Source organism: Marmota marmota, unplaced genomic scaffold (assembly GCF_001458135.2).
Source record: "Marmota marmota marmota unplaced genomic scaffold, marMar, whole genome shotgun sequence".
In the NCBI taxonomy this organism is placed as follows: Eukaryota; Metazoa; Chordata; class Mammalia; order Rodentia; family Sciuridae; genus Marmota; species Marmota marmota.
Window position 1 is genome coordinate 41,950,518 of NW_025999900.1, and position 24,715 is coordinate 41,975,232.

At 35.7% G+C, this 24,715-nt stretch overlaps 1 protein-coding gene across 2 annotated transcripts; it reads left to right on the forward strand.

Moving 5' to 3' along the window:
• The first annotated feature begins 14 nt into the window (after positions 1 to 14).
• Positions 15 to 22,283, forward strand: Fcf1 (FCF1 rRNA-processing protein). Of its 2 annotated transcripts, XM_048798998.1 has the most exons (8): positions 15 to 86; positions 345 to 412; positions 1,832 to 1,903; positions 2,643 to 2,791; positions 7,483 to 7,555; positions 13,302 to 13,389; positions 16,648 to 16,742; positions 22,158 to 22,283. In XM_048798998.1, the coding sequence occupies exons 1-8, from the start codon at positions 84 to 86 to the stop codon at positions 22,234 to 22,236; spliced, it is 627 nt and encodes a 208-aa protein (XP_048654955.1). In that variant the 5' UTR covers positions 15 to 83; the 3' UTR covers positions 22,237 to 22,283. The 2 variants fall into 2 exon arrangements, with proteins under 2 accessions (XP_048654955.1, XP_015349477.2); XM_015493991.2 differs by lacking the exons at positions 15 to 86; positions 22,158 to 22,283 and adding an exon at positions 17,763 to 18,044.
• The last annotated feature ends 2,432 nt before the right edge of the window (positions 22,284 to 24,715 follow it).

Here is a 24,715-nt window from a genome sequence, read left to right on the forward strand (position 1 = left end):
ATCCTTCGCCGGAAGCAGTATATAGATGTCGTAAAAGTGTCGTGTAATTGGTGTATCCGGAAGAACGGGTGTGCGGCTTGAACATGGTGAGAAGAGGGTCTGTCGGAGCCTTATATGGGGGGAATAGGAAGGACTCAGAGCTTGACCCCATTTCTTTTTCCTTACACTTCCCTTGTTTATTTGCATTCGGAACTTAGTTCTTAAACGGCTCTGAACCGAGCTTGTTGTGCTTTAAGGAGTGAGGAGAGGGGTTGGGTGTTTGAAGGAAGAAGAGAATGGACAAGAGAAAAAGTACTTTAAAAAGATACAATGTACGCTTTTAACTCTAAAATTTCTGTTTCAAGGGAAAGCAAAAGAAAACAAGAAAGTATGCGACCATGAAGCGAATGCTTAGTCTCAGAGATGAGAGGCTGTGAGTGTCCAGAATCTTTTGGGTTCTTAACACTGCCCAGAGATAGAGAAGTCACGAGGGGATAAGTAGCAAATATTTTTGTTGTTTTGTTTTCTCTTATAATATTGTGTCTTAGATTTGTGTCGCAGGAGATAATAGTCAGATGTGTAATAGTCACCGCGCTGCTGAGCGACTTTGCTGGGAAAGGCCATGGGAAATAAACATTTCTTAAGTGTTCACTTTGTTCCGCTCTTGTTATGTGCTTTGTCACATTTAAACATCATAACAATTGTGTGATGTAGACACCTTTATGTTCTTACCATTACATTGCTACATTCCCCAGAAAAAGATGTTTGTTGTCCTTGAAAGATGGTGAAGTCAAAGACCATGTGTTCAGCACTTGACACTTAAACTTTTTTGAAAGAGAATGAGAAAACTCCCAAATGATTCCATGTTATAAATCTTATATGAATCCAGATCACTGTGGAAGAAAAGAATAGAGAGAAATTCTCTATTATAAAGAGGACCTAAATAGTTGTTCTGCTTCTGTCAAGACTGGATAGGTTATTAAATAAGGACTGGTCTTCATTGTTTTTAAATTTCACAAAAACAGAATGGTCATGAGAGCCTCCAGAGTTAGTCTTCCAAGCCTTTGATGTGGATTTATTAGGGACTGAAGATGTAACTTAGTGATAGAGCACTTGCTTAGCATGCATGAGGCGCCTTCACTTTGATCTCTAACACCAAAAAAAAAAAAAAAAGGCAAGCCATTGGTGTGGATTAATTATGTCCTTTATAGGAATGAGGCCCCACTGATAATTTCTACTTACAGTTAAATTTTGTATATGTCTTGTGATTTAGCACCATCTCCCTTTCTTTTTTTTTTTTTTTTTTTCCATACTGGATGCTTTACCATTGAGCTACATCCCTTTATTTTGAGACAGGAACTTGCTAAATTGCTGAGGCTGGCATTGAACTTTGCAATTCTCTGCCTCAGCCTTCCAAGTAACTGGGATTACAGGAATATACCACCATGCCCAGCTGTCTAACCCTTTATAAGAAGCATTTGGGAAAACGCCATTCCCTATCTACTATTAAAACATTTGAGTCATCAGAAGATAAATATCAACAACTTCTTTGCTCACTTCTTAGGAGGGATTTTGGTCCTTGATATGAGAACTTCTTGCTAAGAAAGACACTATAGTTTAACCAACATTTACCCATTAACAGTTTTTTGGATTATTGGTTTTACTGAATAATTTTGATAGTTCCAGACTACTTTCCACTACAGTTATTTGCTCAGAAAGTGTAGGCTGATATTAACATAAAAATATAACAAAATAGGATTTGCTCTGTAGGAAAAAAATAATGGAACTTTTTAATGAGCTAACTACTGTAATACTTTTCATCTCTCCTGTATTAACTTTTTTTTTCCCCCAGTAAAGAAAAGGATAGATTAAAACCAAAAAAGAAACAAAAGAAAGATCCCAGTGCACTGAAGGAAAGAGAAGTGTGAGTAATCAAAAACTTTTAAGTTTTCTTTTAAACCTGAAAGGGACAATCCAAAACCTCTTAGAAATCCAGGCTTTCCATAAGCTGATTTACTCAATCATTTGTTAGTAAGTCTGACACATTATGCAAATAACAGTGGTATTGCTGAGCATACACTGATGCCAGTGGTTTGAAGGTTTTGGGATTTCATGGAGCTGTAAGATTTCCCTAAAATCCTGGGAATATAATCTGAGAGTATTAGGTTTTTTGTTTGCCAAGAATCTTTTAGAAGACATAATTACCATTGTTTAACACACCAGCATTTCATGAAATAAAGATTGTTTTAAAAAATAAATAAATACTAATGAATAAATAGTATTTTCAGAATAAGGTCATTTCTTTTAATAAATATATTTAACTTTACAAAAGCCTTACTGCATTTTCTTTGTTTTCTCAACCTGGTCCATGGACTAGTATTTAAACATTTGGGACTTGTAGATGAGAAAAAGGCCCTGCTGTATTACATAATCCTAACACTGGACAAAAATAAAGTTAAAAAAACAGATAGAATTTTAAAAAGAAATAAGCTTTTTACTTTCTTCCTTGCTTTCCTGTTTAGAACTTATTCCCAATGAATAAGAGAAAAGGAACTTAATCTATAGTGAACTATCCTCAGCAAAGACTTCATTTTCATTTTTTGTTCATACCAAAATATCAATGTAGACTTAACTTTGTGTTCTTATTTTTCTTTTTATTTCAGCCCCCAACACCCTTCCTGCTTATTCTTCCAATATAATACACAATTGGGCCCACCTTATCATATCCTGGTTGATACCAACTTTATCAATTTTTCCATTAAAGCCAAACTGGACTTAGTGCAGTCAATGATGGACTGTCTGTATGCCAAGTGTGAGTAACATACTTTTACATTTCTTTGACATTTGTTCAGAATAATCATATTTATCCAAAAACATGAAAAGAAGGAGATAGGATTTGCGATGAATGAATTCCCATTTAATTTGCAATGGTTATCATAGAAATGACCATTTTTAATGAAATGTTAAGCATACATGACTGGAAGTAATTGAACTTTCACAATTCAGAAAACAGTGCTTTGGCCATCATTATGGATATCAATTCTGAACATAGAAAGGGAATTTTATGTTTTAGAATTTGGGATTTTAAAATTCTAGGTATATTAAAGTGTATTATAATTTTTCAGTACATACATTCTTTTATATTAAGGAGTGTAGAAAATCTGCAGACATTTTGTCATTTACAATCATAGAATCAGAAGTTGGATGATGGTTGATTTCTAAGTTTATTCAGATGTTATTTATTTGTACTAAAACGACCTGAGGTAATATATTTACACCTAGATGTGCAATTTACCATTAATAAAGTTCCCTTGTATACTTGGGTTATCTTCCTTCACACAATTTTCCAACACTACCATGAACAGGCAAAAAAATGTAGGCCATAACTTCCTAATAGTAAGATCTGATAAGTTTAAATTTGTGTATTTTCCAGTCACCTGATAAAAAATACAAATGAAAATTAGGCTTGTACTTTGTCATAAAGAATAAATTACTGGAATAAAAAGGGAAAGTTTATACCTCCTTTAATCTTTTTTTAAATATATTTTTAATTGTAGATGGACACAATACCTTTATTTTTATGTGGTGCTGAGGATAGAACCCAGTGCCTCACACAAGCTAGGCAAGTGCTCTAACACTGAGCCACAACACCAGTCTCCTCTTTTAATTTGTAAAGGATACTATAGACACACCTTGTGTTATTGTGATTTTTAAAATTACACTTCACAACTGGTGTGGTGGCACACGCCTGTAATCCCAGTGGCTCGGGAAACTGAGACAGGAGGATCACAAATTCAAAGACAGCCTCAGCAAAAAGCAACGTACTAAGCAACTCAGTGAGAGCCTGTTTCTAAATAAAACACAAAATAGGGCTGGGGATGTGGCTCAATGGTTGAGTGCCCCTGAATTCAATCCTTTGAACTCCCACCCCCCAAAAAAAATTACACTTCACAGACATTGCATTTTTTACAAGTTGATGATTTATAACAGCCCTGCATAGAGCAAGTGTTTGAGCACCATTTTTCCTATAATATGTGTCCTCTTGGTAACTCATGATATTTCATATATTTTCCTTATTATTTGTTTTATTAATCGGTGATCAGTGACTTTGATGATATTGCTGTAAATGGGAACACCATGAACTGTCCCCATATAAGAAGGCACACTCAATCCATAAATGTTGTATGTGTTCTGATTTATCCCAACTACCAATCTACCACCTCTCTCCCTGTCCTCAGGCCTTCCTATTCCCTGAGATATAACATTATTGAAATTAGAATACTTAAAAACCCTATAGTGGCTTCTAGGTATTCAAGTGAAAGGAGGAATCATGTACCTCTCCCTTTAAATCAAAAGCTAGATGCTGTTAAACTTAGTGAAGGTGTGTAAAAAGCTGAGACAGGCTGAAAGCTAGACCTCTTGTGCCAAAAGGTAGCCAGAATTGTAAATACAAAGGAAAAACCTTTTAAAGAAATTAAAAAGTGTCAAAGTGCTATTCCAGTGAACACATAATTAGTAAGAAAACAAAACAATCTTTCTGCTGATATGGAGAAAGAAAATCAAACCAGCCACAACATTCCCTTGAGCTAAAACCTAATCCAGAGCAAGGCCCTTACTCTCTTCAATTCTCTGAAGTCTGAGAGAGATTAGGACACTGCAGGAAAAACGTTTGAAGCTAGCAGAGGTTGGATGAGGCTTAAGGAAAGAAGCCATCTTATTAAAATAAAGTGTGAGATGAAGCCTCAAGTGCTGATGTAGATGCTACTGCAAGTGATCTAAAGGACCATCTAAGACTATTAGTGAAGGTGGCTACACTACACAACAGATTTTCACTGTTGACATGATAGCCTTATCCTGGAAGAATATACAACCTAGGATTTAAATAGCTATCAAGAAGTCAATGCGTGTCTTCAAAGGTCAGATTGACTCTGTTATTAGGGGCTTATGTAGTTGGTAACTTTAAGTTGATGCCAATGCTCATTTACCATTCCAAAAATCCTAGGGCTCTAAGGAATTATACTAATCTACTCTGCCTGTGCTCTATAAATAGAACAAAACATGTACAGCCTGAGGAATGAGAAGTTGTGATCCATTTATGTTCAATGTGTCAAAATGCATTCTACTATCATGTGTAACTAATTAGAACAAATTTTTTTAAAAAGATACAGCAATAAAAAAATAAAACAACAAAACCTGGATAACAACACATTTGTTTATAATATGGTTTACTGAATGTTTTAAGCCTTCCCAACAATGATGATAGTTTGCTCTCCAGCTTTCCATCAGCAGTTCTCAGATCTCTTAAAAAAAAAAAAAGAAATATATATATATATATATGTATGTATGTATCTGGTGACCCAATATATATATGTATGTATGTATCTGGTGACCCAAGAGCTCTGATAGAGATTAATCTTGTTTTTGTCCACTAGGAGAATATCCTTCTGAAGTCCATGAATCAAGGAGTAGTTTTTTGAATATTTTTTTAATTATACATGGTTACAATATTTTGTTTACTTACTTTTTTATGTTGTGCTGACGATTGAACCCAGTGCCTCACATGTGCAAGGCAAGCACTCTACCACTGAGCCACAGCCACAGCCCTCAAGAAGTAGTTTTGACTTTCAAGTTTATTATTAAGAAATACTTTTAGTAAAGTCCTAACTGCCATTATCTTTTTGTCTGATAGATCTGGACCTTTCCAGATTGAATGAGGTGCCTTTAAGAACATTCATGGGCTGGGGTTATAGCTCAGTGGTAGAGCACTTGCCTAGCATGTGTGAGCCACTGGGTTTGATTCTCAGCACCACATATAAATAAACAAGATAAAGGTCCATCAACAACTAAAATATTTTTTAAAAAGAACATGCATAATTTATGGGAAGAAGTTAAAATATCAACATTAACAGGAGGTTAGAAGAAATTGATTTCAGCCCTCATAGATGACTTTGCGGAGTTCAAGACTTAATGGAAAGGGATGATTATAGATAAGCATGTAGCTGGGTGCTGTAATTGCATGCCTATAATCCTAGTTATTTGGGAAGCTGAGGCAGGAATATTGCAAGCCTACATACAACCTGTGAAAGATGGAAGTTATTTTTATTAAAAATGAAAATAGATCTTATTTTTGTTCTTTTCAAAAAAACAGCTCAGTAGTAGAATGCTTGCCTAGCGTGTGTGAGGCACTGGGTTTGATTCTCAGCACCACATATAAATAAATAAAGGTCCATCAACAACTTAAAAATTTTTCTAAAACAGCTTTATTAGGATAATTCACATACTGTTCACAATTTAAAGTGTACGGTTCAGTTTCCTTTATTGTAGTCACAAGAGTTATGCATCATTAATCACAACAATTTTAGAACATTTTCATGACCTGGAGAAAATCCCTGTGCCTGTTAACCATCACTCCACAACCTTCCTCATTCTCCCCATCCCTAGGCAACTACCAATGTTCTGTCTTTACAGATTTGCTTATTCTGGACATTTCTTGAAAATAGAGTCATAATATTTGGTCCTCTTTCATTTGACATATGTTTTCAAGGGTTGTTCATGTTATAGCATATATCACCACTCTACTAAGTAGAAAGTGTTTGTTTTGATTTATATCTCTTTAATTAGGAGTAAGATTGAGCATCTTTATGCTTATTGACCATTTCTATGTCCTAGTCTATGAACTGAAATATAGCTTGGCAGTTAAGATCCCTAGTGTAAAGGTTGGGTATAGCCCAATGGTAGAGCACTTACCTAGTCTACATGAGGCCCTGGATTTGATTCTCAGAACTGCAAGGAGGAAGGAAAAAAAAAAAAAAGATCCCAGAATAGACTATCCAAATCTTGACTTCACCATTATCTATCTAGTTACTTTTTTTCATCTGAAGATCCTTATCTATAAAATAGGAATGATGATAATTATGACAACAATGCTACCTGGTAGGTGTTATTATGAACACTAGAGTGAGACAGTTCTTATAAAGTACTTAGCACAGTGTCTGGCAAATAGTAACAATTACAAACTATTATTATAATAGCTGAGATATTTCATTTATAGGAATACATTAAGAAAATTAGCCCTTTTGACAAATGTGTAAAAATATTTTTCCCACCTTATTTTTTAGTCTGCTGTGGCTTTTGGTAGTTGTCAAGTTTTCTTTTATTTGTGTGATTAAATTTGTGTTTTTTGTTTAATTTCATGGCTTAAATTTAAACATTTTTTCCATCTACAAATTACAGAAAAATAATAACAGGATTCGGCTTAATTTTTTCCCCAGCATTTATGACAGGTGCTTATTAAAGTCTATGGCATGTCTTTGTGACAATTCCCTAGTTGCTTTATAAATAGGGATTTTTAATTTGTTATTTTTAGTTATACATGACAGTCTTCTCTAGATCTTAGCTGTTATTCCAGAAGTTTCTTGGATCTATTAAAGACTGACCAGGACATAATTCACATAACTTATCCACAAGTTCTGTTGTTAACTTTTTTGTATTTTTTCCTGGCAGGTATCCCTTGTATAACTGATTGTGTAATGGCTGAAATTGAGAAATTGGGGCAAAAATATCGAGTGGCTTTAAGGTAAGAAGGATCTAGTCTAGTTTTATTTTAGATTGGTATACTGAAGATTCTTTTATTTTTTTTTTAATATATTTAGTTGTAGATGGACACAATGCCTTTATTTTATTCATTTATTCTTATGTGGTGCTAAGGATTGAACCCAGTGCCTCACATGTGCTAGGCAAGTGCTTTACCACTGAGCCACAACACCAGTCCTTGGTATAATGAAGATTCTTTTGACCCTTCTTCATCTCTTTGCCTTCCAAAGAGTGATTGACCAATTAGACAAAATAAAAATTAAACAAAACTTTTATGATTTTAAAAATTAAATAAAGTTTAAAAGATTTTAAGCTCAACCTCTTTGAACAAAGCTACTTAGTCATATTGATCTTGTGACTCCTTTTAATTTCCTCTCAATTTTTCCATTAGAAGTTATTTATTAGTTTGTTTTAAAGACATCTGTTTCAGTATCTCACACTTAAAATGTACACATTTAAAGTTTTGAGTTTACTCTAGAAAATTGAATTTAGAACTTTGAATTTAGAGTAGGCATTCTCAACATGTGTCCGTGGACTTCTGAGTCCCAGAGACTTTGGCACAAAACCTTTTATTCACAAAACTCATTTTATAATAATAGAGCCATTGCTTTTGTCACTGTGTTGACATTTGCACTGATGACATTGCTTATGCCTTAGTATGAATCAAAATAATGGGCTCCTACAAGGCTAGTAGCCGTTGTATTCCTCACTGCTCTTCACTGGCAGTTTTTTTTAAAAAAAGCCAGAGTTGCTTAAGAATGTCCTTGAAACTAGCTATAGTGGCACACACCTATAATCCCAGTGGCTGGGAAATCTGAGACAGGAAGATCACAGATTTAAAGCCAGCCTTGGCAACTTAGCAAGACTCTGTATTAAAAATAAAAAGGAAATGGCTGGGAATGTAGCTAAGTGGTAGAACATCCTAGGTTCAATCTCCAGTGAGGCAGATTCCTTAATGAAGCAGTAAAATTTAACTTCATTATATCTTGACCTTCAAATACACATCAGTGTTCTTTGTGATGAAATGTGATACATACACAGAGCACCTCTGCTACTTACCAATGGACAAAAGTTATCTCAATGAAAAGTGTTGTGTGTGTGTTTGAGTTGGGAGCTGAACCAGCTGGTTTTTCATGGAATGTCATTGTTTCTGTGAAGGAACAACTGATAAACACTGGTTATTTAGACTTTGTTATTTGGCAAACATTTTCTCAAAAATTAACAGTGGTGTCAGGCATGGTGGCACACACCTGTAATCCCAGTGGCCTGGGAGGCTGAGGCAGAAGGATCACGAGTTCACAGCCATCCTAGCAAAAGCCAGTTGCTAAACAACTCAGTGAGATCCTGTCCCTAAATAAAATACAAAAAAGAGGTGGGCATGTGGCTTAGGGGTCAAGTGCCCCTGAGTTCAATCCCTGGTACCAAAAATAAAAATAAAAAATAACAGTGGTGAACACATCACTTCAAGGAAAGCAACTTACCATATCAGTCACCAGTGATAAAATTCAAGCTTATGGTGAGCTTATCACATCCTCAATATTAAAGACCTTCTTATTGTTCTTATTGAGACCAGTGGAGATAACGGGTGTGATGTTTTTTCATAACATATAATGAAAAGTGCCAATAGTTGGAAAAAGCAACATACCTCAACTAATGAGTGTTTTCTAAGTGACTTATGAATGATGTCACAAAATCATGCCATGGCTAAAAAACATGTTCAATAGACCAGTGTATTATTTTTGTCACCTTTATGGAGATATAATTTCTATACGATAAAATTCACTAATTTAAATTGTATAATTTGGTGAGTTTGGCATACGTATATAACAATAGGACTTCTATTATAGTCAAGAAATAAAACATTCCTGTCTAGAAATTTTATTTCATTTATAGGAATTCTAGAAAAGGCAAAACTAGAATAGAATACAGAGTAGTGGTTTCCTGGAGCCAAGAGTAGGAGCGGGGATTAACTGCAAAGAGGCATGAGGCAGCTTTTTGTGGAGAAGAAAATGTTCTATTTCTCAGTGGTGGAAGAAGTTCCATGGATATATAAGTCTGTTAAAACTTATGCAAGCATATCTCTATAACTAGAGATTTCTATTATATTTCATTGATATAAAAAAAGATGATTTTTTAAAGGCAAAAGAACAAATGGAACATCTTAGATAGTATTGTTTAGGTCAGTAGGAAAGTAATAAATTACTAAAATACTGATTACATCTGTAGGAAGAAAGAAAAATTGGATCTTTATCTCACATAAAAATCAATTCCAGGTAGAGGAAATATCTAAACTTTTAGTAGAAAATATAAAGAATATCTTAATGAGCTGAGGGTGGGTAGGACTTTCTCAAGAAGTCCAAACTATAACAAAATTAATCAATTTGACTATATGGAAATTGAATGCTTCTTTATAACAAAAGATACCATAAGCAAAATTAAGACAAGCCAGAGACATTGAGAAGATATTAATAACACATGTAATGAACAAATGGCTTATTTTCAAACTGTATGAAGAACTTCTATATATATCTAAGAAAAAGACAAATAATCCTTAAATTCACAGTGAGATGCCATTTCATACTCATCAGGTTGGCAAAAACAAATTAAATCTGCTTGACAATGCCCAAAATAGTTGAGTTTGTATAACAATGGGAATTCTCATACTCAACTACTATGGCTGTCAATGTGACATGACTTTGGAGAGCAATCTGGCAATATCTGGTAAAATCAAGGTTGTCCATGCTGTTCCAACACTGTCTTTCAACCTAGAGATCATAGTCTGTATGTTGTGAAATCAGTTTAATGAGTCACAACTAATATTGTTTTTAATGTAATAGAATGTTAGCATGCCTTGCATGAGGTAAGAGTTGAATTTGAATACTCTTTCCACTTTTATAAGCTTGTGTATAAAAGTGCAAAGTGAGTGCTAGTAAACTGCATTCATACTGTGGCTTCTGGTAATACAGAAAGGCACTGCCATAAAGAAACTCACACAACAATTGTAGAGTCAAGTTTTGGAATTTTCTTATGTAATAGCAAAAAATTATAGGTAGCCAAAGGTCCTTTAAGGAGAGAATGGACAAATTATGGAATGTTCATGAATAAAATACTATATAGGAGTGAAAATGGGTGAACTAGAGTTATAATTGTCAATATGGATAAATCTCAAAAGCATTATAAAACAACCAACCAAGAGCATACATTTATCTAAAGTTTAAAAACATGCAAGCCAATATTACACTCTATATAGGTATGTACATATGAAATCTTAATCTGTAGTAAAGTGTGTGGGGATGATAAATATAGAATGAAATTCAGCATAATAATTATTTGTAGTGGGGTAGGGAGGGACTGGGGATTGAACTCAGGGGTGCTTTACCACTGAACTACATCCCCAGCCCTTCTTATTTTTTATTTTGAGACAGGTTCTTGCTAAATTGCTTAGGGCCTCAGCCTCCCAACTCGCTGAGATTACACCACTGCACCTGGCTCTTTAATGAAAATTTAATCTTCATCCATTTTTGCATATCTGAAATAATTCAAATTAAAAGGGGAAAAGAGGTAATTATTTTTAAATAATATAAATAAATAGCGGGAGGCTGGAGTTGTAGTTCAGCAGTAGAATGCTTGCCTTACATGTATGAGGAACTGGGTTCAATTCTCAACACCACATATAAATGAGCAAATAAAATAAAGGTCCATCAACAACTAAAGAAAATTTAAAAAAATAAATGAACTGTGGGAGAGGGAGGGAAATATGGGCACAAGTTTGTTTATGTAGAGAAACAAATGGGGTGTTAGTTCTTTATAACAAAAGATACCATAAGCAAAATTATTAGGTAGAGCATGTTGGTCTGTCCCCAGAAAAGAGCCAGTTAAGAAGAAGAGATAATTCCAAAAGTGAAAGGTGTAGCCAAAGAGCCAAGTCACAAGACTGTTGCCTACATCTTTTCTCAGCTACCAGCCTGTCTTCCTTCTAGTGTATCCTCCTTACCCAGCATGCTAATTCTTCCCATGATAGAACTTGGTTCATATCAATCTTCCCTCAGAAATCTCTTTTGGGCCAGGTGTGGTGCCGCATGCCTGTAATCCCAGCTGCTCAGGAGGCTAAGACAGGAGGATCACAAGTTCAAAGCCATCCTCAGCAAAAGCAAGGTGCTAAGCAACTCAGTGAGACCCTGCTTCTAAATAAAATAAAAAATAGGGCTGGGGATGTGACTCAGTGGTCAAGTGCCCCTGAGTTCAATCCCAGTGCCCTACCCCACAAAAAAAAAAAAAATCATTTTTGGTACCAGGGATTGGTACCCAGGGGTGCTTAACCACTGAGCCACATCCCCAGCCCTTTTTTATTTTGAGATAGGGTCTTGCTGAGTCGCTTAGGGCCTCACTAAATTATTGAGGATAACCTTGAACTTGGAATCCTCCTGTCTCAGCCTCCTGAGCTACTGGGATTACAGGTATACACCACTTTATTTAGCCCTTGCCTCAGAAATCTTATACTAACTCCCACCACCTTTGTCATGAAGCTCACACTCCTCAGCCTGGCATTAGAGATTAGCCTTATTTTACCCTCCTCTCCATAAACACTTCTCTGCCAGATGTGCTCACTCTTTCCTGATCAGCAGCAAACATTTTATTGTTGGATGGTGCCCTGTTTGGAATATGCCTACCCTCACTTTGCTTGGTATATTCTTTCATCTTCATTTTATTCATCTCCATGTCTTTTTCTAAATTATCCAGCCCACATTGATCTAGCACTGAACTACTGCAATATGGAGTATTTTTGTTGCGCTTGGTACCTGTGTGCTACCTTGTATTTTTATCCATTTCAGTGACTCATCATCGTTGTGTAACAGAAAGAACAGAGCCCTAGGAATCACCGACTCAGGATTTTTCCTTTTTCAGATTTATATGAAAATAATACATTTTAATGCAAACAGAATAAATATACAGATAATTAAAGAGTCCTTCTCCACATTCACACTTTGACCATTTTCCTATCCTCAGAGTGATAATTAAAAAATCTTAGTTTACATATTTTTTCAGACCCTTTTCTATGCAATGTGAGTCTAGAGAAAGAATACCTGAGAAGGGAATTTTTATTTTCTTAATTTAATCATGTGTTCATTCATACTTTTATATATGCATTTTTGCTTATATATTGTTCGTTGGCCTCCTATGTTTACTGTACAGTTTAGTATAGGTCCTTCCACATTCATACAGATAGCTCTACCTCCCTCTTTTTTTTTTTTTTTTAAATAGGACAGGGGTACCCAAATATCTTAACTTTACCTTGTTGCTGGATATTTAGAGTGCCTTCTTTTTTTACTGTTATAAACCACACTGTAATTCCCATCTTTGTGCCTGTCTTCCAGTACATTTGTATAAAACAAATGAACTGTCAAATTAATTTGGTTTTGAATCCTGGCTTTTCCCAACTATGTAGGTTTAAGCAAATTAACTTCTCTGAACCTGCTTCTTCTTTAAAATGGAAATATAATTCAGACTTCTGCGATGATTAATTGACTGCAGGCATACCACCAGTTATCAGTCAGCAAGCTTTGACTCCCAGCTCTGAAAGGTGTGTTTCTAGTTAAAAGATAAGCTTCAGGAGGAGAAGGTGCCTGAAAATCTGCAGAGGTCATGTTGCTTTCACTTCACTAATTGAGGCACAGGAGATTATCCAGTTGCTTGAGTGTTTTCTTTAATCCACTTTTATAACCCTGCAGGATTGCAAAGGATCCCCGGTTTGAACGATTACCATGCACGCACAAAGGAACCTATGCAGATGACTGCTTAGTACAAAGAGTAACTCAGGTATCATAAGTTTTTAAATGTTTACTTCTACTTTAAAACAAAAAAGGTAAACTATTATCTCCTGAATGTTCATGGTCAGTAAAGTATCTAGAAATATAAATTATTTTAAAAATTATATAACATCCATTCACAAGAAGCATAAACTTCCTCATTTACTTGAGAAAGTGGATTGAAAATTTATATTCTAACCATAATGGGAAGAGCACAGGTTGGGGATGAAGCATGGTTTCAAATCTCAGCACCTGCACTGCCTGGGGATGTGATTTGGGTTACACTGGTTATATTCTATTTTTTTCTGTTTGTTTGTTTCTTTTTAATTGGAGCTTTGTAGTTATACATAGTAGTTGGGTTCATCCTGACAAGACTCATACATGCATGGAATTTGATTTCATTTCATGATACCCCTCCTTTTCCCTCCTGCTTTTTCCTTCCGTCCTCCCTCCCCTTTTCCATTCTCCTTCTTCTACTCTACTAAACTTCCTTTCACTCTCTATTAAATTATAATTGATTGGTTTTTTTTAAGTCACTTTTTTTGTTTTTTTGTAGTTATAGATGGACACAATACCTTTATTTTATTTATTTATTTTTATTTGGTGCTGTGGATCAAACCCAATGCCTCTCATGGGCCAGGCAGGTGCTCTGCCACTGAGTCAGAACCCCAGCCCAGTTAATTGGTTCTTTATGTTAGCCTCCTCTTCCCTCCTCCTTTCCTTTATTGTACTTCACCTTCCATATGTGAGAGAAAACATTCCACCATTGAGTTTGGCTAATTTCACTTAGCATGATATTCTCTATTTCCATCCATCTACTTCATTTTCAAAAGCCACAACTTGATTTTTATGGCTGAATAGAACTCCAGTGTGTGTGTGTGTGTGTGTGTGTGTGTGTATGCATATGTATACATACACATCACATCTTCTTAATCCATTTATCTATTGACAGGCATCTGGGTTAATTCCATAATTTAGCTATTGCGAATTATGCTGCTATAAACATTGTTGTGGATATATCATTGTAGTATGCCAATTTTAGATCTTTTGGGAAAATACCAAGAACTGGGATATAGCTGGGTCATATGGTGGTTCCATCCCTTATTTTTTGAGGAATCTCCATAGTGCTTCCCAGAGTGGTTGTATTAGTCTGCAGTCCCATCAATAGTGTACAAGTGTACCTTCTTCTCCACAACCTCACCAGCATTTATTATTGTTGTATTCTTGATCATTGCCATTCTGACTAGAGTGAGATGAAATCTTGGTGTAATTTTGATTTGCATTTCCCTGATTACTAGATGTTGAACACCGTATGTTTGTCAGCCATTTGTGTTCCTTCTTTTGAATAGTTTCTGAGTAGTTCTTTTGCATTTATTGGCTGAGTTATTTGGGTGTTTTTGTTGTTGTTGTTTGGTTCGTTGCTTTTTGGTGTTGAGTTTTTTGAGTTTTATTGTATATTCTGGATATTAGTACCCTCTTGGAGGAGTAGTTGGCAAAGATTTTCTCCCATTCTGCAGGCTCTCTCTTCAATCTCTTAATTGTTTCCTTTGCTGTGCGGAAGCTTTTTAATTTGACAGCATCCCACCTTATTTCAGATCAGGTATTATGATGCCTTCTGCTTTGCTTTTCTAGATTAGTATTGCTTTGTCTATTCTGGATCTCTTATTCTTCCAAATGAATTTTTTTTTTTTTAGAGGGAGAATTTTTTTTAATATTTATTTTTCAGTTTTTGGTGGACCCAACATCTTTATTTTATTTTATGTGGTGTTGAGGATCAAACCCAGTGCCTCTCGCATGCCAGGCAAGCACTCTACCACTGAGCCACAACCCCAGCTCTTGACTATATTAATTTTGCCTATCCAAGAACATAGGATAGCTTTCCCTCTTCTAAGTTTTCTTCAATTTCCTTTTTGAGTGTTCTGTAATTTACATTATAGGGCTTTTTAACCTCCTTGGTTAGATTAATTCCCGAATTTTTTTGTTTGTTTTGTTGGCTGGTCGGTTGGGGTTTTTTGTTTTTTTGTTTTGTTTTGTTTTTGAGTTATTATGAATGGGATGATTTCCCTAATTTCTTTCTTGACTGAATCATAGAAAAGCTATTGGCTTATGGTTGTTGATCTTGTATTCTACTACTTTGCTAAACTCATTTATAAGCTCTAAAATTCTTCTGGGAGAGATTTTTGAATCTTCTAGATAAAGGATCATATTGTCAGCAGATAGTTTGATTTCTTCTTTTTCTGTCTTTGAATCCACTGATTCTTTATCCCTCAAATCTCTAAAATGGTTTGGGTTTATGTAGATATAATCATATATCAGATTCCACCTCCCTATGATTCTAAAATAAGGTTCCATTTCCTCCTCATGCAGGAATTTTGTCCTTTTCCAGCATGCCTAACCCAAAAGTGTTTCTCATTTACATCAAAATCTGTCTCACACTTATCCTGGAATAAGTAGGTTTTGAATTGTTCTATTCTGACCTCCTTGTCAAGTGCCACACGAACTTCTACTACAGGTAACTCTTATAAGAGCCTCTCTTGGGATAGGGGTATAGCTCAGTAAGAGAGCTTGCCTATTATGCACCAAGCTCTATGTTCCTCAGTTCTGCTTAAAAAAAAAAAAAAAAAAAAAAAAAACTCTTCTCCCTTGCTGAGGATAATCATTTTCATCTGGTGATTGTTCTGTGTCTTTTTAGCCACTTTCTCATAGGTGGGGCCAGCATTGCCCATAATTTCCCACAGCCCAGCAGGCACCACACTGCAACTTTTTGTAAAACTCAATGGAAATTTGGATATGACAAAACTAAGGTACAACACAAAATGTTGCAGCTTTCAGAGATGCTAAGCTCAAACTATGGGTCCTGGATATCCTGTTCTGGGCTCCCAGCCCAAGGAGTAGCCTACCTCCACATTGAGAGGCTTTAAAGCACATCTAAGCCCTGAGATCAGGGAAAGGAGAGAGCTGTGCCCTAAGGTAGAAAAGTCTCTTACATTTATGAGACAGAAAACAGCTTGTGGCTTATAAACAGTTTTTTACCTTCTTCCCCTCAAGATTCTTAGAATCATATTCAGCCTAAGCAATTTATTATGTATTTATAAATATGAGCTCCTAGAGCACAGTAACTACTCAACAAATTGTTATAGCCTTCCTTTTTCTAGTTACTGTGAAAAATGAATGATTCTTAAGATTAGTCAATAGTTGTGAAATTTTCCAATAGTCATTAAATACACTTAGTGAGCTCTGTATGAACATCAATGGATATCTCTTTCAGCACAAGTGTTACATCGTGGCCACAGTTGACCGTGACCTTAAACGAAGAATCCGGAAGATCCCTGGAGTTCCTATCATGTACATTTCTAACCACAGGTAAGAAATTTCTCTTGGGAAAGTAACTAGAAGAATATAGTTGATGTTAATTTAAAAAGAGTTCAGGCTGGGTGTGATGGCTCACTCCTATAATCCTAGCAATTTCGGAAACTGAAGCAGGAGGATCCCAAGTTTGAGACCAGTCTTGCTCTTGGGAGAACTCAAGAGCAACCTAGTGAGACATGGACACAATACTTTTATTTTTTATTTATTTTTTTTTAATGTGGTGCTGCGGATCAAACCCAGTGCCTTCCACAATCGAGGCGAGTGTACTGCCACTGAGCTACAACCTCAGCCCCTCCATATCAATTTTTAAACAATAAATGCAGCAACCCGGGGTTTGGTTTTCCCTAAATGAGGTCAAGTTATAAGGTTATAAAAGGATTTCAAAGAAGTTACTATATCAAATATTTACATGATTGTATTGAAGAAATGAGACAAAGTATCAAGAGCAAGGACAGAAAATAAAGATAGGATTTAGGAATGAAGCAGACACTCAAATTGTTAAATAAGAATAGATACATTGCTTTAAATACAAAGCATTATTTTAAATCAAGCTAATCTTTTTTGGCCAGAAATACCTTTTTGAAAGATATGTTTTTTTTAAGATTTTTTTTTAAAGATACTTTGATTAGCACCTCATTTGGGAAACTAATAGCTTATTTTAAAAAAAACCAAAAAACATTCTTTAGTGTTCTTGTAAGTTTCTGGGTCAAACTATAAATGACCAGCTTTTCAGCAGCTTGGGGATCACAGTGTGGTGAGAATATGGGCTAAGAACTTGGGCTTCCCTGGATTCAGACATTGGCTCCCTTACTTGCTAACTTTGTGAATTTGAAGAAAAAGATAATAATATAGTCAGTGTTTTGACGTCAGTCACTCATTATGGGATCCCTCTAAAATATTCCCACTGACAGAAGAAATTCATGGTGGGGATAAGTGTTATAATGAGTAAAGGATGAGTTTTTAGATGGGATCTACCCACCTTTCTTACCAGTGTTGATTTTCTACCCTGAACAGATACAACATCGAGCGTATGCCAGATGATTATGGAGCCCCTCGGTTCTGATTCTTACAAGACAAAGTCCTCTATCTTCCTTCGACCAACTTTCTCAGTTGCCAGTTCAGTAAACATGCTATAGAATATAGAATAATTCCTGTAGCATGAATTATTTGCTCTGTTATGAGCTAAATATGATTAAATATACTCACTTCTTGATGCTTTTTGAAAATGATATTTTGTTGCCTTTAAAAATTTGTTGCATTTTTTAAATAAATCATATGTTCCAGTCATTATTCACATGATTAGATTTACTCAAAGTTTTTAAAGTTTATACTCAGTACTTAATAAGATTTGGTCCTGCCCTCACAACACTAAACATGGTTGAAGAGAAAAACATGCAAATGAATAAATACAGTAAAATAGTGCTAGGGTACAAGTATTAGGCAAGTTGTGGGCACATGAAGGAGGAAGGAAGGATTTCTTTTTATTTGGTTTTAATAGGAAGGGAGGAAAGGCTAGATGTGGTAATGTTTGAGTTAAACTTAAAAATGAATGAGTGCTTACACAGTAAACAAGACAAAGAAGATGAAGCACAGGAAGTAGTATGAATATGGAGACATGAACGTGATTGACTTGTACAGATAATTGCTGGAAAAACTTTATGACTAGAACATAGGAAATCATGGGGCAATAGGGGATATACCCACATCTGAGACCCATGAAGTGGGAGGTAAAAAGGAGGGGGCCTTATTTATCACCAAAGGGTTTGGACTTATCCTAAGGTCAATAAGGTGTTCTTAAATTGTTAAGCAGTAAAGCCAGGCACAGGGAGTGCATGCCTGTAATCCAACAACTTGGTGTAGGAGGATCACAAGTTTGAGGCCAGCCTTAGCAACTTAGCAAAAACCCTGTCTCAAAATCAAAATAAAAAGGGCTACAAATGTAGCTTAGTTGTACAGCACTCCCAGATTCAATCACTAGTACTGAGGGAAAAAAGAAATTAAGCAGACAGGTAATATGATCAGTATAGATATTTTAAAATGACTACAAGGTAATGTAAGAATAGATAAATAGATCATTAAAGCACAGTGGAAGGTCCATAAATAAGCCTATGTATTTATGGGAATTTGTTATATTAGTAAGTTGCTATTTCAAATCTGTAGGACAAGGAAATTATGTTAGAATGCCAAATAATGTGAAGTCATCTATTAGGGTTAGAATCCTGATTCCACCAGTTATAGTCTGTATGAGTTGGGTAAACCACATAACCATTTGATACTTTCCTTATTTCTTCTTTAAAATGTTTTATTTAATCCTCAAAACAAACCTGATAAGGTAAGATTAAATTGAGTAATACCTGGCCCAAGGAAGTGTTGTTCAATAAATATTAGTGATTATTGGGCTGGGATGTAGCTCATGGCAAAACGTCTGCCTTGCATTCGCAAAGCCTGGGTTCAACCCCAGTTCCAAAAAAGACAAATAAAAAAAAATCCCACCAAATATTAGTGATTATTGCATTATTACAATGGCAACGTGATTATATTTGGAGAAGAAAAAAATTAAATTCTTATTTCACATGATTCATGAGAATATGCTTTAAAGTAGATCAAAGACCTAAATTTTGTTTTGAACTAAGAAGTGTTAGAATAAAGAAAAATGTGTTCCTAACTTTTAGGTGGAATTCTTCAATAAGAAGCACAACACCAGAGGGTTGGTGTTGTGGCTCAGTGGTAGAGTGCTCGCCTAGCACGTGCAAGGTGCTGGGTTCAGTCCTCAGCACCACATAAAAATAAATAAATAAAATAAAATAAAGGTATTGTGTCCAACTACAACTAAAAAAAAATTTTAAAATAAAGAAGCAGAACACCATAAATAAGTTTGAATATATTAAATTATAATTTTCCATGCAAGACACTCCTCTCCCTAAAATAACAAGTGGCTGATAAAAAGATATTCTAAAATAATACAACAAGGATGTAGGGAAATGGGTACTCAAGTCATGCTGACAAAGGTATTTACCCCAAGAGAGATGAAAATGTGTTTACAAAAAGGCTTATACACCTATGTTCATTAATTCAAAAAGCAAAAACTTAAAACAACCTAAATATCCATCAGTAGGTAAATGAATAAACATATGTGGTATGTTCATACAGTGGAATACTATTCAGCAATGAAAGGAATCAACTACTGATTCAACAACATAGATTAGTCTCAAAACAAGTTGAACAAGAGAAGCCAGGTATGAAAGAATATACACTGTATGGTTCTGTTTAAATTCTAGGGAAAAAATAAATCTAAAACTATAGAAAGTAAATTATTGATTGCCTAAGGTCAAGATGAGGATGGCCAGGTATAGGCACAAGGGAATTTTGGGGAGTCCTGGAAATGGTGTTTGTTATGATGGTTACTTGAATATATTGATTTGTCAAAACACATTGAAGTATATATAGAATGGGTGTCATGTTGTATGGAATATTTGCCTCAGGAAGAAAAGAAGAAAAAGACATGCAAAAAAAATTTTTTAATATGCTGTTTGAACATGCAATATGAACAATATTGGGGTTTTGCTTGTGGGCAATTTTGTGGAAGTTCCACATACACTTGAAAAAGTCTTATCAAGATAAATGTTTTAATATCCATAAAATCTACCCAATTGCTTAGGCCTTCTCTATCCTTTTCATTTTTGACACTTTGATCTGTCTCAAACTGAGAAAAATACATGAGGATTTCCTAATATTAGTGTATTTTGTCTATTTCTCTTTGCACTTTGCACTTTGAGCCAGGAGTGGTAGTGCATGCCTGTAATCCCAGTGGCTTAGGAAGATGGTGAATTCAAAGCCAGCCTCAGAAACATAGTGAGGCCCTAAGCAACTTAGTAGTACCCTGTCTCAAAACAAAGGGCTAAGGATGGGGCTCAGTGGCTAAGCGCCTCCTGAATGATATCAATTCTGGGAGTGTGCTTGTCTTGTTTCTATCCAATTATTGTATATTTGGCATGTGAATGCTGATCATTGTTCTTTTGGTGCACAGGTCTCTAGATCAAGAAAAGCCACACCTCCTGATACAGACACTGTTATATATACCCCCTTGTTGTAGGGACTGCTGTACATAACCTTTGAGTATTGCCTTGACTGGATAGGACTTTGAGATTGTCTCTGTAGCAGAAGAGGTTGCATATACTTTACCTGTGGACGGGAGAGTGAGTTTAACATTTGGTATCTAGAAGAGAGTGTGGCATTCAATTGTGCTGCCCACCAATTATTTCTGGCTTTTGTGTGGACCCAGGTTGGAAATGCTCTTCTGCACCATCTTTGAAGCTAGGTGTGGCAATGTGACTTGCCTTGATTAAGATGATATGTCATTTCTAGGCAGAAGCTTTAAAGTCAGTGTGTGATTATTGTGCTCCCTTTGCCCTGTGTTGGCAATCATGAAAGCATGGAGATGGAACCTTGCTTGGCTTGGGGCCTACAGAACATCCCAGCTGGCCCAGGATTGGAATATCAGGATGAATAATAAATACGAATTTGTTTTATAAAAAAACAAAAAAAACAGGAATTGAACCCAGGGGCACCTAACCACTGAGCCACATCCCCAGCCCTTTTTTTTTTTAATATTTATTTTTTAGTTTTAGGTGGACACAACATCTTTATTTTACATTCATGTGGTGCAGAGGATCAAACCCAGTGCCTAGTGCATGCTAGCTGAGCACTCTACCACTAAGCCACAACCCCAGCCCTTTTTTATATTTTATTTAGAAACAGGGTCTCCCTAAGTTGCTAAGGGTCTCACTAAATTGCTGAGGCTGGCTTTGAACTTGAGATCCTCTTGTCTCAGGCTCTCAAGCTACTGAGATTACAGGCATGCACCAGTATCCTCAGCTGTTTGTTTTTATTACTGTAGCATAATTTAGCCTACACCAACTGATAAAGCGTGTGTTAAAAGTCCAAAAGCAAAAAAAGCAAAGGTATCCAAATGAAGAAAGTTAAAATTATCTCTATTCACAAGTGATGTGATCTTACGTGTAAAGAATCCACACAAAACAAAACAACAATTACCTTGCTATTATTTGAATGTCCTTACCAAAACTCATGTTGAAATTTGATCTCCAGGGCTTGGGATGTGGTTTAGGGGTAGAGCGCTTGCCTCACATGGTTGAGGCACTGGGTTCGATCCTCAGCACCACATAAAAATAAATAAATAAATATACTGCGTCCATCTACAACTAAAAATAAATGTTTAATAAAAAAGAAATTCGATCTCCATTGTCAGGTATTAAGAAGTGAGACCTTTAAGAGATGATTAGCTGATGAAGGCTCCACCCTCATGAATTGGTTAACCTATTCATGAATTGATGGGTTAATGGGTTATTTTAAGAGTGAGTCTGTTAAAGTTTGGGCTTATCTCTCCTTAAGATACCCAGTGCCACCTGAGGACTCTGCAGAGCCCCCAACAGCAAGAAAGCCATCACCAGATGTGATCCTTCAACATTGAACTTCTCAGGCTCCAGAACAATAAAAAATAAATTTCTCTATAAGTTATCTGGTATGTGATATTCAATTATAGCAACAGAAAACAGATTAAGACAACTAATAAACAATTTCAGCAAAGTTTCAGGATACAAAATCAGCATTCCATTATCAGTTGCATTTCCATTCAATAACAATGACCAATCTGAAAAAGAAAGTAAAAAACAATCCCATGTCCTACAGCATCAAGAAGGATAAAACACTCAGGAATAAATCTGACCAAGGAGGTGAAAGATTTGTATAACAGTCCCCCCTTATCCATGAAGATGTATTCTAAGACCACCAGTGGATGCTTGAAACCACAGTAGTACCAAATTTCATATTGTTTATTCTGTTTTTTCCTAATCCGATTTTCCTAGTATAAAGTTTTATAAATTAGGCACAGTAAGAGGTTAACAATGATACATATAACAATATATTGTAACAAAAGGTATATAAATGTGTTGATGCTTGGGCTTGGATTGTGGCTCAGCAGTAGAGCACTCCCTGGCCCATGTGAGGCCCTGGATTCAATCCTGAGCACCACATATAAATAAATAAATAAGTAAAATAAGGTATTATGTCCAACTACAACTAAAAAATAAATATTTTTTTTAAATGTGTTGATGCTTGCTCTTTCTCCCTCAAAATATTTTGTAATGTACTTACCTTCCTTCTTGTGATAATATGGGATGATACAATGCCTGCAAGCTGAGATGAAGTGAGGTGAATGCCAAGACCTAATTATATAACCTAATGCTCTTAAGCTTACCTAAGAACATTGGGCTACTCTGTAAGGGCCACTTGAACACACACACACAATTCCTGATTGCAAAACATAACACAAGGGAACAGTGATCAAGACTGTGGTAAATAGCATAAAGACAAATATATAGTAAAAGTAAGACAGGCTGGGCACAGAGGTGCATGCCTGTAATCCCAGTGGCTCAGGAGCTCAGGCAGGAGAATCTCAAGTGAAAAGCCAGCCTCAGCAATTTAGCGAGGACCTAAGCAACTTAGTGAGACCCTATTTCTAAATAAAATATAAAAAAGGGCTGGCTAAGCAGTTAAGTGCCCCTAGATTCAATTCCCATTATTAAAAGAAGAAGTAGAAGAAGAATAGAGAGCTCAGAAATAAACTCTTGTATATATGGCCAAATGATTTGGGGGTGGAGGGGAGTGTTACCGGGGATCTAACCCAGGGTTGCTTTACCACTAAGCTACATCCCCAACCTTTTTTATTTTCATTTTGAGGTGGGATCTTGCTGAAACTTGTTGCTTAGGGCCTCACTATATTGTTGAGGCTGGCTTTGAACTCCTGATCCTCTTATTCAGCTCCCAAATTGCTTGGATTACAGGCTTGTGCCAACATGCCTGGCTGGCCAAATAATTTTTGATGAGGGTGACAAGTCAACACAAAACATAAAGGACAGTCTTTTCAACAAATGGTGTTGAGAAAACTGGATATCCACATGTAAAAGAGTGAATTTGATTTTTACCTTTTACCATATGCAAAAGTGAACTAATAATGGATTAAAGAGCTAAATGTAAGACCTAAAAGCATAAAACTAAGAAAAAAAACATGGGAAACTTTGGGACATTAGATTTATTGGGTATGATATCAAAAGCAAAGCAAAAACAGGCAAATGAATCTCCATTAGGTTTAAACACTTCTGCCATCAAAGGAAACAATGAGCCTAGAAGGAATGGCAACCTATGGAATTGGAGAAAATGTTTATGAATTATAAATACTTGAGGGTTAATTTCCAGAATTTATAAGAAACTTCAACTAAAAAAAATGACCCTAGTTTTTAAAATGGTCAAAAGACCTGGATAGAAATCCTCTGGAAATTTAGAAATGGCCAGCAAGCATATGAAAAGATGCTCAGCAACTCCTCATAGGGAGAAATGCCAATCAAAATCTTAATGAGATACAACCTCACACTCATTAGGATGGCCATTATTTTTTTTAATTATTATTATTATTTTTTAATATTTACTTTTTTTAGTTTTCAGCAGACACAACATCTTTGTTGGTATGTGGTGCTGAGAATCGAACCCGGGCCGCACGCATGCCAGGCGAGCATGCTACCGCTTGAGCCACATCCCCAGCCCCAGGATGGCCATTATTAAAAAAAAAAAAAAAAAAACAGAAAATAGCAAGTGTGTGGTGAGGATGTAGAGAAATTAGAACCCTTATACATTCTTGGTAGGAATATAAAATAGTACAACCAATATAGAAAATATTATAAAGGCTCCTCAAAAAACTAAAAGTAGAATTACTATACAATCTGTCAATTCCACTTCTGAGTATATTTCCAAAAGAGTTTGAGGCAGGATCTTTTTTTTTTTTTTTTTTTTAATAATGGCCATCCTGGGGCTGGGGATGTGGCTCAAGCGGTAGCATGCTCGCCTGGCATGCGTGCGGCCCGGGTTCGATTCTCAGCACCACATACCAACAAAGA